The 12,797-nt window shown below is 34.1% G+C and overlaps 1 protein-coding gene across 1 annotated transcript; it reads left to right on the top strand.

Moving 5' to 3' along the window:
• Window positions 1-246: 246 nt before the first annotated feature.
• LOC121409002 lies at window positions 247-12,797 on the top strand. Its single transcript, XM_041600769.1, has 6 exons — window positions 247-383; window positions 5,384-5,606; window positions 6,340-6,487; window positions 6,902-7,047; window positions 7,467-7,646; window positions 8,147-12,797. Exons 2-6 carry the CDS (start codon window positions 5,405-5,407, stop codon window positions 8,329-8,331), a joined length of 861 nt encoding a protein of 286 aa, XP_041456703.1. The 5' UTR covers window positions 247-383; window positions 5,384-5,404; the 3' UTR covers window positions 8,332-12,797.

Here is a 12,797-nt window from a genome sequence, read left to right as displayed (position 1 = left end):
TCGGACAGTTTGTATTTTGTAAAAGGGTGAAGGGAGAGAATTAAAGATTCCACTTGTACCCACTTCATGTCGTACTTTGAGGAAATAAGTAAAAGGGGAGGGGCAGATTTCAGTAATCAATGTTTCAAACAAAGATTTAGTAAAGAGAAAAAAGTAATATTATATCGAGAAATAATTTTTCATAATATGGCTTGTCATACTTTATTCTCGGGCCAGTGTTTGCCGGTAGTCGGATAACCGTTTAATGCCGCAAACCTACATGTATGTATTGCCGGTATATGATCGTGTGTGTATGACAGAATTGTCTTTGGAAGTCCTGCCTCTGTTTTTGCGTTTGAGTGGTGTCACTGTCGAGGGGGAAACTACATAACTACTTATTGAATGTAAGTTGAAATACTGGTACCGGGGTATGAAAGTCATGAAACTGTTATAGATCTATACTATAGGGAACTGCCTAACTTTGCATTGTTTCACGTATGGCAGTGTATTGCCGGCACTCATCTTACGAACGAGGTTAAATATGCCGGACACTTTTATTTCAGTGCTTTAAAAATGACAACTAGAGGAAATACAATCAAGAAAAAATTATCACTTGCTATTCCAAATATTCTGAAAATTATGAATATGATGAAATAATTTTATATTTTTCAACCGTTTTCTTTGCACCGCACTTGCCGAATACCCCTTCACGAAAAACAATTATTTTCTTGCGTGACAAATTACATCATTCATAATATTTCCGGACGCGCCGGATGGGTCAAAATATTCTTGATTATGATGATGTAAGAAAGAATTGCATGGGATTTTTTCATGATATATCATATATCATGAGTAAATTCTAAGTTAGTTTTTGTCTGCTTTCTTATATCGATTCTGAGCAGATCTTTTTAAATATTTGTGTTTGCTATAAACTAATTTCATTTTTTTTTATTATTGCGCGTTCGATATGGCACTTTCAAGTATTAATGCTCGTTCATATCGTGACCCTCAGACATCAAGTTCTATCGATGCGCTGTCGATCGTCGACGGCTCTCTATGCATGGTAAACCTCGCGCACGGCCGGGGTACCGGGTACCTTGTGAACTAGCCGCGGCCATCGACGATCTGAGCGATGGAGCGGACGAGATTGAAATTCGGCAAATAATTAGGTCCGTATTTCCATCAGAAAATAGATCAGTTGGAATCAATTGTTAATGCAAAACTATGTTATATGATATTTTAAGCATTTTCTGTCATTTTAGAGAAAAATAAGGTAAAAGTTTGATTTTTTCGCCTTGTTTTTGCAATCTTGTTCTTTGAATTGATCTGTGAAATTGAACTGCGGAAGTCTTACGGAACGAAATTGATTTCGTACGCAGTAATATGCGCGTCCGGAAATGTAGTGTCCGGTAATACAATACGTGCCTATACTGCAACATAATTTGCATGTACCAGGCATTACTCCATTAGATCTACCGGTAACAAATTACGGTACCGTACTACTAGTACTGTCGGATCTGAAACCCATCATAACTAGCCAGGCGGCTTCTAGAGAGTAAAAATCATTTACTAACGTAGGCTTACTCTCAATAAAGCCAGGTCTTCCTTCTCATTCACCTACACAAAGGAAGCCAAAACCTAAAACTTTCACCCCCGACTCCCCGAGATTTCTACTTTCCTTCTAAAACTAGTATACCCAGTTGTGTGTCCGGAGGCCGGACAGGTTGTGTGTCCGGATGATCAATTTCAGAAAGTCATTTGGAAAAAAATACAAGCAAAGTTTCATCAATTTTTAGTACAAAATGGTAGAAAATAGTATAGAGAACAAAATAGAAGATGATTGCAACTATTGAATTCATATTTTTAGTGTAATCCAAAGACAAAAAAGAAGGCTTCAAAAATATAGTGTCCGGACACCCGACCCCCCATCCTAAAAGATCTAGGCCTAGCCCTAACCTAAATCATGTACATGGGATAAAACTTCATTTCCGACATTTCTACGCTCTCTTTATTTTTGAACAAGAATTCATCCAAATAAGAGAAATATTGTGAAAAGACGGAAGAGACTTGCCCGATATTTACACCGCCATCTTTTTTCCTATCGTTCTTCGCCAACGTTACAGACGCATGCATGCATGCGTCTGTAATTAATTGCCATCATAACTTTGAATAAGGGTAATCAAGTATCACTGATCATTTTAGACGATCATTTTAGATTTTCTTTGGTCACACGATCAAAGTCAAAAATGTCATTTAGGGTCAGTGAACATAGTATTTTATCATCATATGAATGGTGTCTTTTTGTGAATGATTATTCTATAGTTTTCAAAGTCAGCACTACTGCTATACATGTAATGCAGTCGAGACTGCCAAAGGTTCTCCACTTGTTAATAATTTCGTACGTAAAGGATTTTTAAAACTTTGAAGAAAACTTCATTTTTGTCTGGCATGTTGCAACTTGCAACACATGGTGGTTGCATACATATACATGTACATGTAGCAATTGCATCTATGCAGGCCCAGGTCAAATTGACCCGGCTCCACTCCTATCTTTATTCAGGTTAAAGAAAGTGTTGCTCTTATAGACCTTTTGTATGAAGTTTTTTTTAATCACAGGGGTGTGTGATATAAACTGCTTGTTTTTTTAATTGTCAATGACATGAGCAACTTGTAATCATTATATAAACCCATCTCTGGCAATAGGAGCATGATTGGGCAGTCTGGCCCAAGATCTTAACATATTTTTGACAAGAATTTATTCTTTTTTTGATCTTTTAACAATTTGAAAAATTTGATTGATATTCTTATTTGAGAATGTTTGGGTTTTTATTTCAAGCTGAACTGGTATTGAGAACAGGAAAAAGGGGCAGTGCTTCAAGACATATTAGTTAAACTTAAAGTCATAATTTACCAACATTTTGGCCTGTTTTATGATGATTCTCGAGTCCAGGGGTGGTATTCTGAAAACGTTCTTATCTTTGTTCTTATCTTTTATCTTATCTCACTGAGATAAGAAGACGCTAAAATCATTGCAAATCGGTATTCTGAAAATCTTCTTAACGCGTTCTTATCTCTGTAAGGACTGCCCCTTCTTATCTCCAACACGCCCATTTTTAAGATTTTACCAATCAAAATGCGCTTTATATTGGCAGTTTAACCAAAAGAAGCGTTCCTTATGTGAAGAGAATATCATGGGCGCTGCGCGTTCACCGTTTCTGGCGCATTGCGCGAAATAGGCATTTTATACGCAATGACTGATTTTATTATTTCGAGACGTCCACGTGCAAAAAAAAAAGTAAGAAAAGTAAATAAAGCAGGTACGAATAAAGAACAAAATATGAAGAAAGAAAGTAAGTAGGTATGAAAGAAAGAAGACAGAAAAGGGTCAGAATGAAGCAGAAAAAAAAGATGAAAGGGACAAAGCAGAAAATAATGAAAAAATAAAGAGTAAACAAAAGAAAGCAAGCAAAAAGAATTCAAAAATAAAAAAGAAAGAAAATAGAATGAATAAAAGAAGGAAAAGGAAGAAAAAAAAATAGAACAATTATCCATGATAAAGTGAAGGAACAAAAATGAAGAAAAAAAGAAATTAACTAAAAGGAATACACACAAAAATAGAAAAAGGTCAAACTACATGTAATATAAGATAAAATAAATTAACAAGGAACCAAAAAAGAAAAAAAAGTCTAAAAAAAACGAATGAAAGAAAGTTAGAAAGAAAAAAAAGAAAGAGAAAAAAGGGAATAAAAATGGTGAAGGAAGAGAGAAAAAAAAGAAAATTAAACAAAGAAATAAAGATGAGAGAAAAAAATGAAAGGAAATTTGACGCAAATATGAAGACTACAAAAAGATAAAGAAAGAAAGGTAAATTCATAGAAAAAAGAAATAAGGAAAGAAAGAAAGAAAAAGAAAACGAAAGGGAAAATAAAAAGTTGGGGAAAAAAAAACGAAAAAAAATCAATGGAAAGAATAAAGAAAAAGTTAATAGAAGAAAGACAGAGAGAAGAAAGAAAGTAAAGAAAAAGAGTAAATAAAGAACGAACGAAAAAAGAATGAGCAAAATAAAGAAAAAAAAGAAAGAAAGTAAAAAAAGACACAAAAGTGTCAGAAAGCAGAAATAAAGAAATAAGAAAAATTAAGAATTATTAAAGGGAAGGAAGAAAAAGGGGGAAAATGAAATGAATGATTAAAAAAGGAAAAGCATGTATAAAAACGAAAGAATGGAAGAAAAATAAGGAAGAAAAATGAAGATTACAAACAAGTGAAGGAAGAAAGAAAGAAAAAAAGGAAGAGAAACGGGGAAAAAAGACAGAAAAAAAACTCAGTAAAAAAAAAAAAAAGGGATAAAACGAAAAGGGAAAATAAAAAAGGAAGAAAGATGAAGTATAAATGAAACAAAGCAAAAGAAAAAAAAAGAAATTAAAAGATTCAAACAGAACAAAAGTAAAGATATAAATGAAGAATGAAAGAAAAGAAGAAAGACAGACAGATAGGAAGAAAGACAGACAGATAGAAAGAAAGACAAACAGATAGAAAGGAAGAAAGACAGACAGATAGAAAGGGAGAAAGACAGACAGATAGAAAGGAAGAAAGACAGACAGATAGAAAGGACAAAAGACAGACAGATAGAAAGGAAGAAAGACAGACAGATAGAAAGGACAAAAGACAGACAGATAGAAAGGAAGAAAGACAGACAGATAGAAAGGAATAAAAAATGGAAAAGAAAGAAGGGATAGAAAAAAAGAGACGGGCAAAATAAAGGGTGAATGAAATAAATGGTGGTAGGAATACTTGTGGGTACTTGTTACTACTAGAGGCCATCGATTTTGAGCAAGAAAAACGCGGACATCGTGAGATGTGATAACCCTCTAGCTATCTTAAATATTATCTTAAATATCGTGAAAGATAAGAAAGAAAAAAGATAAGAACGTTTTCAGAATACCACTTATCTACATTCTGTTCTTATCTTTTAGCGCGATTTGGTATTATATGCGCGAGTTGTAAATTTACGCGCTCAGCATTGGGTGGAGAGCAAGATAAGAACAAAGATAAGAACAAAAGATAAGAAAAAGATAAGAACGTTTTCAGAATACCAATTTAAGAAAGTGACGTAGATAAGAACAAAATTAAGATAAGAACGTTTTCAGAATACCGCCCCAGGAGCTTGATATCTTGATGGCTGACACACAGAGGGTTCCAGTCCAGTGCTTCAAGACATATTAGTTAAACTTAAAGTCATAATTTACCAACATTTTGGCCTGTTTTATGATGATTCTGGAGTCTAGGAGCTTGATATCTTGTTGGCTGACACACGGAGGGTTCCAGTCCAGTGCTTCAAGACATATTAGTTAAACTTAAAGTCATAATTTACCAACATTTTGGCCTGTTTTATGATGATTCTCAGGTCCAGGAGCTTAATATCTTGATGGCTGACACACGGAGGGTACCAGTCCAGCTGAGGCTGATGACTTATCTATGCCCAGGCCTACCCGTTGAGATCTTTGAGATGGTTGCCCACTATCTGGAGGATAAGATGAAATGCCCAGTCTACCTCATCTATGAAAGCCGCTGGCCTGGTCCTCCTGCCGATAGACCAGACCCATTCACATTGGATCATGTTGATATAGGTATGGATGATTATTTTGATAATTTTATTGGCTATAATGATGGTAAGACTGATGTTGATGATGGTGTTGGGTAAGCATAGCGATGATAGTGGTTTTGGTAGTGGTGATGATTCTGTTGATTTGAAGTATTAATTACGACAATGATTGAATTATATGGTAATTTGGGTAAGGCATAGTGGTTGATAGTGATATTATTATCATGTTAGTGTTTATTTTACCAACCCGGCTGTGTTACTATCATGCTCTCTTTACCTCCCAGCTGAATGACAAGCTTATTTTGCTAACATTGACTTTCCCCTGTGAACTCCATATTAGCTGTATTATCTCTTTCTTCTCTGTAACTCTTAACTGCTGATGGACACTCTTAATGCAGCATCTTGCTGTTGATCTCCAATATGAGCAGAGTGAGAAGAAGAAAAATTGCATGTATATCGTGAGTGCATAATGCATTACAGTTGTAATGGTAGTGATAATGATCATGAATTTGAAGTAGTGAACTAATGATAGTACATCGTGATTAATGTAGTCACCTGATAAATGTTGAAAACAATGAGGATCATATCCATGTGTTTATTGTATTGTTTGATGATAATTTACATCCATTCCGATCACAACTATGTGAATAAATGTCATTTGTTTATACTTTTATAAAGTCTGGTTTCAAATGACATTATTTTTCAATTAAGTTTACCTTTGGCTCAATAGTGGACAAAAAACCTATTTTGTTTTTCAGCTTTCATGAATGCAGAGCCTTTTATGAGGTTACTTGAAAGGGTCAAAGACCAGGCTGAATTACTTCCTGTGGCACCACTCTCTCCACACCCCAAATCAAACAACAAACCTGTCTACTTCTCAGATGTAATAGTTCATGCTGATAACTGGTAGGTACCTGTATATTAGAAATACTGATGACAAGCTATTCATTATTGCAAACGTTTGACCCTTTAAGAAATTGTTTATTTGAAAAGTCTCAAGTGTACCAAGGTGAAGAATGCTCTTCAATGCCTTTTACCCTTTGATTGATTGAAATGATTTATTGGAAAAAAAAACTGTAAATAGCAGCAAAAGAGCTGAATTATTACATACAGTTCACAAATATGTGTAAAAATAAAAACATTAATAACTTAAACTTATATAGCGCTTTTCATGATATCATGAGATCATTTAATGATCTAATTTCATTTGGCATTGATAAAATGAATATATGCTCTTTGCAATTAATAATTCATCTCATCATTTCATGAATATGTCATACATTTTTACCTTTTTTAAAATCTCCTTTATTTTTTTTACAGTGAAAAATATAAAGAGTTCAAGGATATGAGAGGGGTAAGATGGGCCTACTCCAGTCCTAATTCACCCAGTGGAGTCCTGACTACGCTGAAAGAGCTTAAGAAAAGAGGAGAAAGTGTTATGTTCTTTGGTCACATCGTTCAGTCAGGTTGGTGTGATTTTATGTTAGCCAGTGTTTGTATTGTGTATTATGAGATCTGAGACATGGAATAGAAATGTGCTTGACATATTCTGGTACTACTTTGGTAATTTGCATACTAGAATTAAAACATTAAATAAGAAAAAAAAATACAGAGTGAGCTGCTACCTCAGTTATTGATCATGAGACTTGATACACACATTAAAACAATATCAAATTGACCAAGACTTACTGGCGTAAGCCAGTTAAGGGGTTGCTTCACACATGATAGATAAAAATAGAACCTGTTTCAACTTTCATGCTATAAATGTCTGTACCAATTGGCAATCCCTTGCTTTAATAGGGATTTGAACCTTGTGGTTCACCCTCCAGAGTGCACCGAACAAAACCACACTTGTTCAACTTAGTTTACTTTATTTTGTCATCAGGATCACATGTGAAATCAATTGAGATGGTTGCTGACAAGACAGTAGATGCTGCCGCAATCAACTCTACCACCCTTAGCTATCAGATGAAGAAACATCCTTCACTCGCAGAGAAACTACACATCATGGAATCCTGGGGACCTTTACCAGTACATCCCATGGTGGTCAACTCAAGAATGTCAGGTATGCAATTTCGTCAATGAAAATGTATTTGTTAATCGTCATCATGGTGGTGTTGTTTATGGTAGTGATGAAACCATGAAGATATTTGTATGGATTTTATTATACAGTATTTTCTATTCAAAAAAAAAAAATCATATGACTACTGCAGGTTTCATATATCTTTTGCTCAAATCTTATGCGCATGTCTATTACTGATAAGTTGTAAATACAGAATGCAGGTGAGCTACCTAGGATGTTCCACATGTTTCATGAGGAAGAGGAGGAGAGTAACAAAACCTTTATAAGGGGTTGCAGGGAAGAGGGATGTGGAAATGATATAATTCAAAATTTTATTAGAGCATCTAGATATTGTACAGATTGAGATACAAGTTTCAAAATGAACTGAATATTTTCTTATGATGGAGCTTACCTTGTTTTAGGAATAATTTTTGAAGATTTTAGGGAGGTAACCATTACTTTATCCATCATGATTTTATTACAACCATCTTTTTCATTATCAGCTGAACTGAAAAGTGAGATTGCCAACCATCTACTCAACATGCACAAAGAGAAAGTATGGAAGAGGAGAATGGAGGATTTTACATTAAAGCAGTTTGCACCCGTTACCATGGATACGTACAAAGAAGGTGATGAACTCCGTAAAGAAGTTAGTAAGCTCAGTATTGAAGGTACTGTGTACTATTAACATCCAATTTGGGAGTGTTGCTGCCTGTTCGTGTACACGCATTTAAAATTCCATCACTAAGAGACAATGGTTTGTCTTGATATGCATGGTTTCTGTGGCAGTGATGTACTAGAAATACAGAGGTTGGGAAATTTTACACAGTCCCACATGTAGACTCTCATGCACTCTTGCAAGAAGAGATCAAACGTGAGATGCTTGATCAATATATTAAGCCATCTCATATTATCTAGACCAAAATAACATACTCATTGAAACCTGTATATAAACTGCCTAGTGGCTAATTGATACGTGAAAGGTAATCAAATGGTCTTATGTGGAGGTTTCATGAGAACAGTCTGCAATAGAATAAAAATGAAATATGTGGTCTTTGTAAAAGACAGAAGGTCTTTCTTACAAGTTATCCAAGCTTCAGTGCAAAGTACTTAGTAAAATATGATAAGATTCTTTATAATGTGTAGTCTACAATGTTAATGCACTAATACAAACATTTTTCCATAGTTTTTCTAAGTTTCAAGAACATTATAATAATTGAAGCTGCCAATTGAGCCTGCCATACTTATGGATATAATAAAAAAAAAACTTTGAAATTCTTTGAATTGGTAATTTAAACATAATTATATAAATAGTAGAAGCCATAGATTGGGCTTATCATATTCTGCTTTATTTTCAGGATAGGGTATAGCGTATGTCGGTAATGTTATGTCTTGTTCGAAGATATGTTTATAACTTACCTTTTCCAGTATAAATGCCATATTATGGTCAAAACTAGTGATTATTAGTAGTTGAATCTTAATCATCAAGAAGCTCAAGTATATACGTGTACTAAGTTACATTATTAACACTTTTCTTAACATCTGTCATTTGAAAGTGGGAGACCTGTGTAGAATTTATATTATTTAAAGGGGCAAGTAAATGTTTTTCATTAACACTGGTGTAGGGCTTCCAGTTTGATTTTTATTTGTATCTATAACCTTATGAAAATTTAATCAATGTTGCATATAATTTTTTTTTTTTTTTTACTACAAGACCTTAAAAAAAACTGTTAGTATTAGCATAAACTCTATCAGAGTGATGACATCCCCAACACTGATGAAATACTCTTTTTTTTTCTTCAAAACCGTGGTTAGTAAAATTGTTGGTAGAGCTGGAGTGGCCATTGAATTCCTTTACATCTCAGATGGTTAGATGGTTTTCCAGTCTAGCTCAGGAACTTAATTTCATTCCTATTTACCAAAAAATTCCAATCCGTTCCTTTTGAATTTTATATTTGACCAGAATGTTTAATATATCACTGCATTTATGATTCAAAGTCAGGAATGATCAGGTAAAGTCATTCATTGTTGACCAACTTCATGCACTGCTTGAAGTTTAATGTAATGTCCTTAACTCTCTTTGCCAGGCACAGAAACATTTCAGGTTTTCAAACAATGCTACCTCACAATAGCTTCTCATGGTTTCAGGGCTATATGGTAGGCATTATTGAGGTGTGATTATAAATAAACTATTGACAATATAATGTTAAACTAGAACAATGGATTCGCTTGCATGAGTCAGACCCAATTGTTCTGCATTGGTTACTCTATTGTTTCAAACTAGTAGAGTGTAGTCATTTAATGCTGATTGTCTCTACGTAGGTCCATTGTCTGAGATGGTAGACAGTGGTTTCTTAATGAAGGGTGTGAAACGAGTTTGATGCTCCAATGCTCCCTTGGTAAAGCACCATTCCTTGTTACCAGGTCCCTTGGAAGGGCACAAATCCATTTGTCCTGTGGTCATGTGCCAGTTTACAAGCAATGGTGCTTTCTTAGCGGCAGAAGACAAAGTATTAATTCCAAATATGTAAATGTCAACTGCTGGGTTCCGCCTTCAAATTCTCTAATCTTTGGACTTTGGGCTGGCTTTGTTTTAATCATTGTACAAATTAGTCATGAGGAATGAGTGTAAATGAGCGCACATTTACAATATCATGTTTTCCATTTTTTGTATATTGCCAATAATTTTTATTGCATTACATGTATCTATGAATTGATATTTTATAGATTCTAGGAGACTTCAGTCACTCTGTCACTGTTGTGGGAGTGTAGGCAATTGTTGTTACCTACTATGTCATATATACGAACACGTGTTTAGTGAGGAAAAATACTCCAAGTGGATGTCTAGATGACCATTTCAACAAGCACACTTTTGATAGTGGACAGAGTAAACCTGTTAGGAACTGTTAACTTCTAATAGACATGGTATGATGATTGGAGAGTCTTGATCTGTTAGAAACCTTAATATGCAAACAAATAAATACAATGAACATCAATGTTGTATATATGGCCTCTAGGTATTTTTGTCTTTTTTTCCCAAAGTATTTCTTAGAAAGTATTCCTAGATCTTCCTTTGTGTACCCTTATTTTGGTAAATATAAATGGTCAAGATTTGTTTGAATATATTGTGATTGCCTTGAAAAGTCAGTGTGTGAAACACTCTAAGCACAACCATATTTTTTTGTATCAATCTTGCTTGTACCAATTTGTACCAATCTGTTTGTCGTAAATGCAATGTCATAAATTAAAACAAGGGAATTTTATATGTACATTGCAATCTATATGTTGTACAGGTCTGTATGTCTATTTGAAGAAAACAAGAAATCTATGTTTTTGTCCAAAGGGCATTGCAGGTTGGTGGGGCTACGCAGAGTTCTCAAAAGCTATTTTCACAACTCACTATTAAGTTGACGTGGTTAAACCATGGTTTGAATTTATTATTGGTTTATCCATCCATAGCTGAACAACTTTTGCCACTTTGTTACTACGTTTAATGTGGTGTTTAATAAAGCTGTCCATAATGACTGAATGGAATATGGATTCTAAGATATTTGGAGCTTTGCTTCCAATATCGAGATCTTTGATTGTGATATCTAATATGGTACATCTCTATCTCTTAGAGGACTATTGGACATTGCATCATAGGCATTGTGAGGACATCATGTAGACAGCACATCATCCACAAAAATAACTGTCTTAAGGAGGGTAATGTGCGGGATGAATATTTCTAATACCCTTGAAATTACAATAGTGTTTATTTTTCTAAGCTTTTTTTGCCGGTGCTTGGTAGATTGTTTAGAAAATCATAAAGCTTGCCAAAAATAGGTTAATATTTGAATTAACTACAAAGCTAAAAAACTGATTTGCTTTTCTCTGGAATTACCTGTATTTTGATTGGAAAATAATATATTAAGAGGCTATTTGAATCTCAACTTTTATTGTTCTAAACTATTTTATGTATTGACCCTCTCTCTCCTGGTTGATCTAATGAAATAGATAACAAGTGAACGACTATTTAGTCACACTTTCCCCAAGATGAGCCAATACAAATGTCTATAATGCATTGATTTCTTGAAAAAATCATTTAATGTATTTTTGTAGATTATGATTTATAGTGTCTCTAAGTTTTGGGACGGATACGTAACGATTAAGAGTGAATTGATTACATTGACCAGTTCTGATTTAGGATCTTGGTTAAAATCATATTTGTTGGTATAGCATCTATTTTGTATAATAAGCATACATTTCTGCTAGACATGTATTTTATGAAAGTGGTTGCAAGTTGCAACACATGCTGTGAAGTATGTCACTGTCATCCATACTATTAAACATACTCTAATCTTTGAATCTTGGAAACTATAGACTTGAAAAAAAATGCTGCAGGATCTGAGTGTGACCTTTCAATTTTAGTGCATTTTTCCTTTAAAAAATGTATAAATATGAATATAATGCCTATATCAATATATTTTTCCCAGTGTGTGATGTATATTAGTGGACTTTATATCAGCTAAATTTGAATTGCATCAGCTCAATGTAAAGGGTGTGTGCAATGTTGATTTTCTAATTTTAACATGAATCACGATTCAAAACACAATTACAAAATATAGAAAAACCCCAAACATGATGAACGGTGCTCTGTTCATTGTGAAAATATAAAACTGATTATACGTTCATCATTTGTAAAATTCCCACACTGGTTAGCACAGCTTACTGTGCAGTTTGACCCATCACAAGAAAGGTTAATTCTGGTGCATGCTTGAGTAGGCTTCCACTAGGAGAACAAGTTTAAATATGTTTAATACTCAATTGTGTTCAGTTTCGCATTTTGTTGCATTCACAATGCCAAAGGTCGTAAAATCTGAGCTGATCGTGTCTCCAAACGTTCCTTTTTGGTGATCAAATTTCATCGGAATGGTGATCTAAAAGACATTTACAAATTACATTTGCGACACGGAATGGGGACATTGAATACACCCTTGGTTTCTCATTGTATCAATGTTTTGTAAATGTGTTTTGAATGATTCGTGTTGCTGTTTCAATTTGAAAATCAACAATGTACACACCCTAAGACTCATCATTGAGTAAACTGCTCCGGCCTAATAAATAACAGCTAATTATAATTTTTTTAACTGAAACATTTTGGATGGCAATAAC

This window comes from Lytechinus variegatus, chromosome 2 (genome assembly GCF_018143015.1).
Source record: "Lytechinus variegatus isolate NC3 chromosome 2, Lvar_3.0, whole genome shotgun sequence".
In the NCBI taxonomy this organism is placed as follows: domain Eukaryota; kingdom Metazoa; phylum Echinodermata; class Echinoidea; order Temnopleuroida; family Toxopneustidae; genus Lytechinus; species Lytechinus variegatus.
Note: the sequence above shows the minus strand (reverse complement) of the source record. Positions and strands in the feature narration are given on the sequence as shown.

Bases quoted from the DNA above. Each gene is read 5' to 3' on its own strand.
- LOC121409002 (XM_041600769.1), top strand. From the start codon at position 5,405: ATGGCTGACACACGGAGGGTACCAGTCCAGCTGAGGCTGATGACTTAT. The intron at 5,607-6,339 runs GTATGGATGATT...TTTGTTTTTCAG, and splicing joins ATTGGATCATGTTGATATAG to CTTTCATGAATGCAGAGCCT. The intron at 7,647-8,146 runs GTATGCAATTTC...TTTCATTATCAG, and splicing joins GGTCAACTCAAGAATGTCAG to CTGAACTGAAAAGTGAGATT.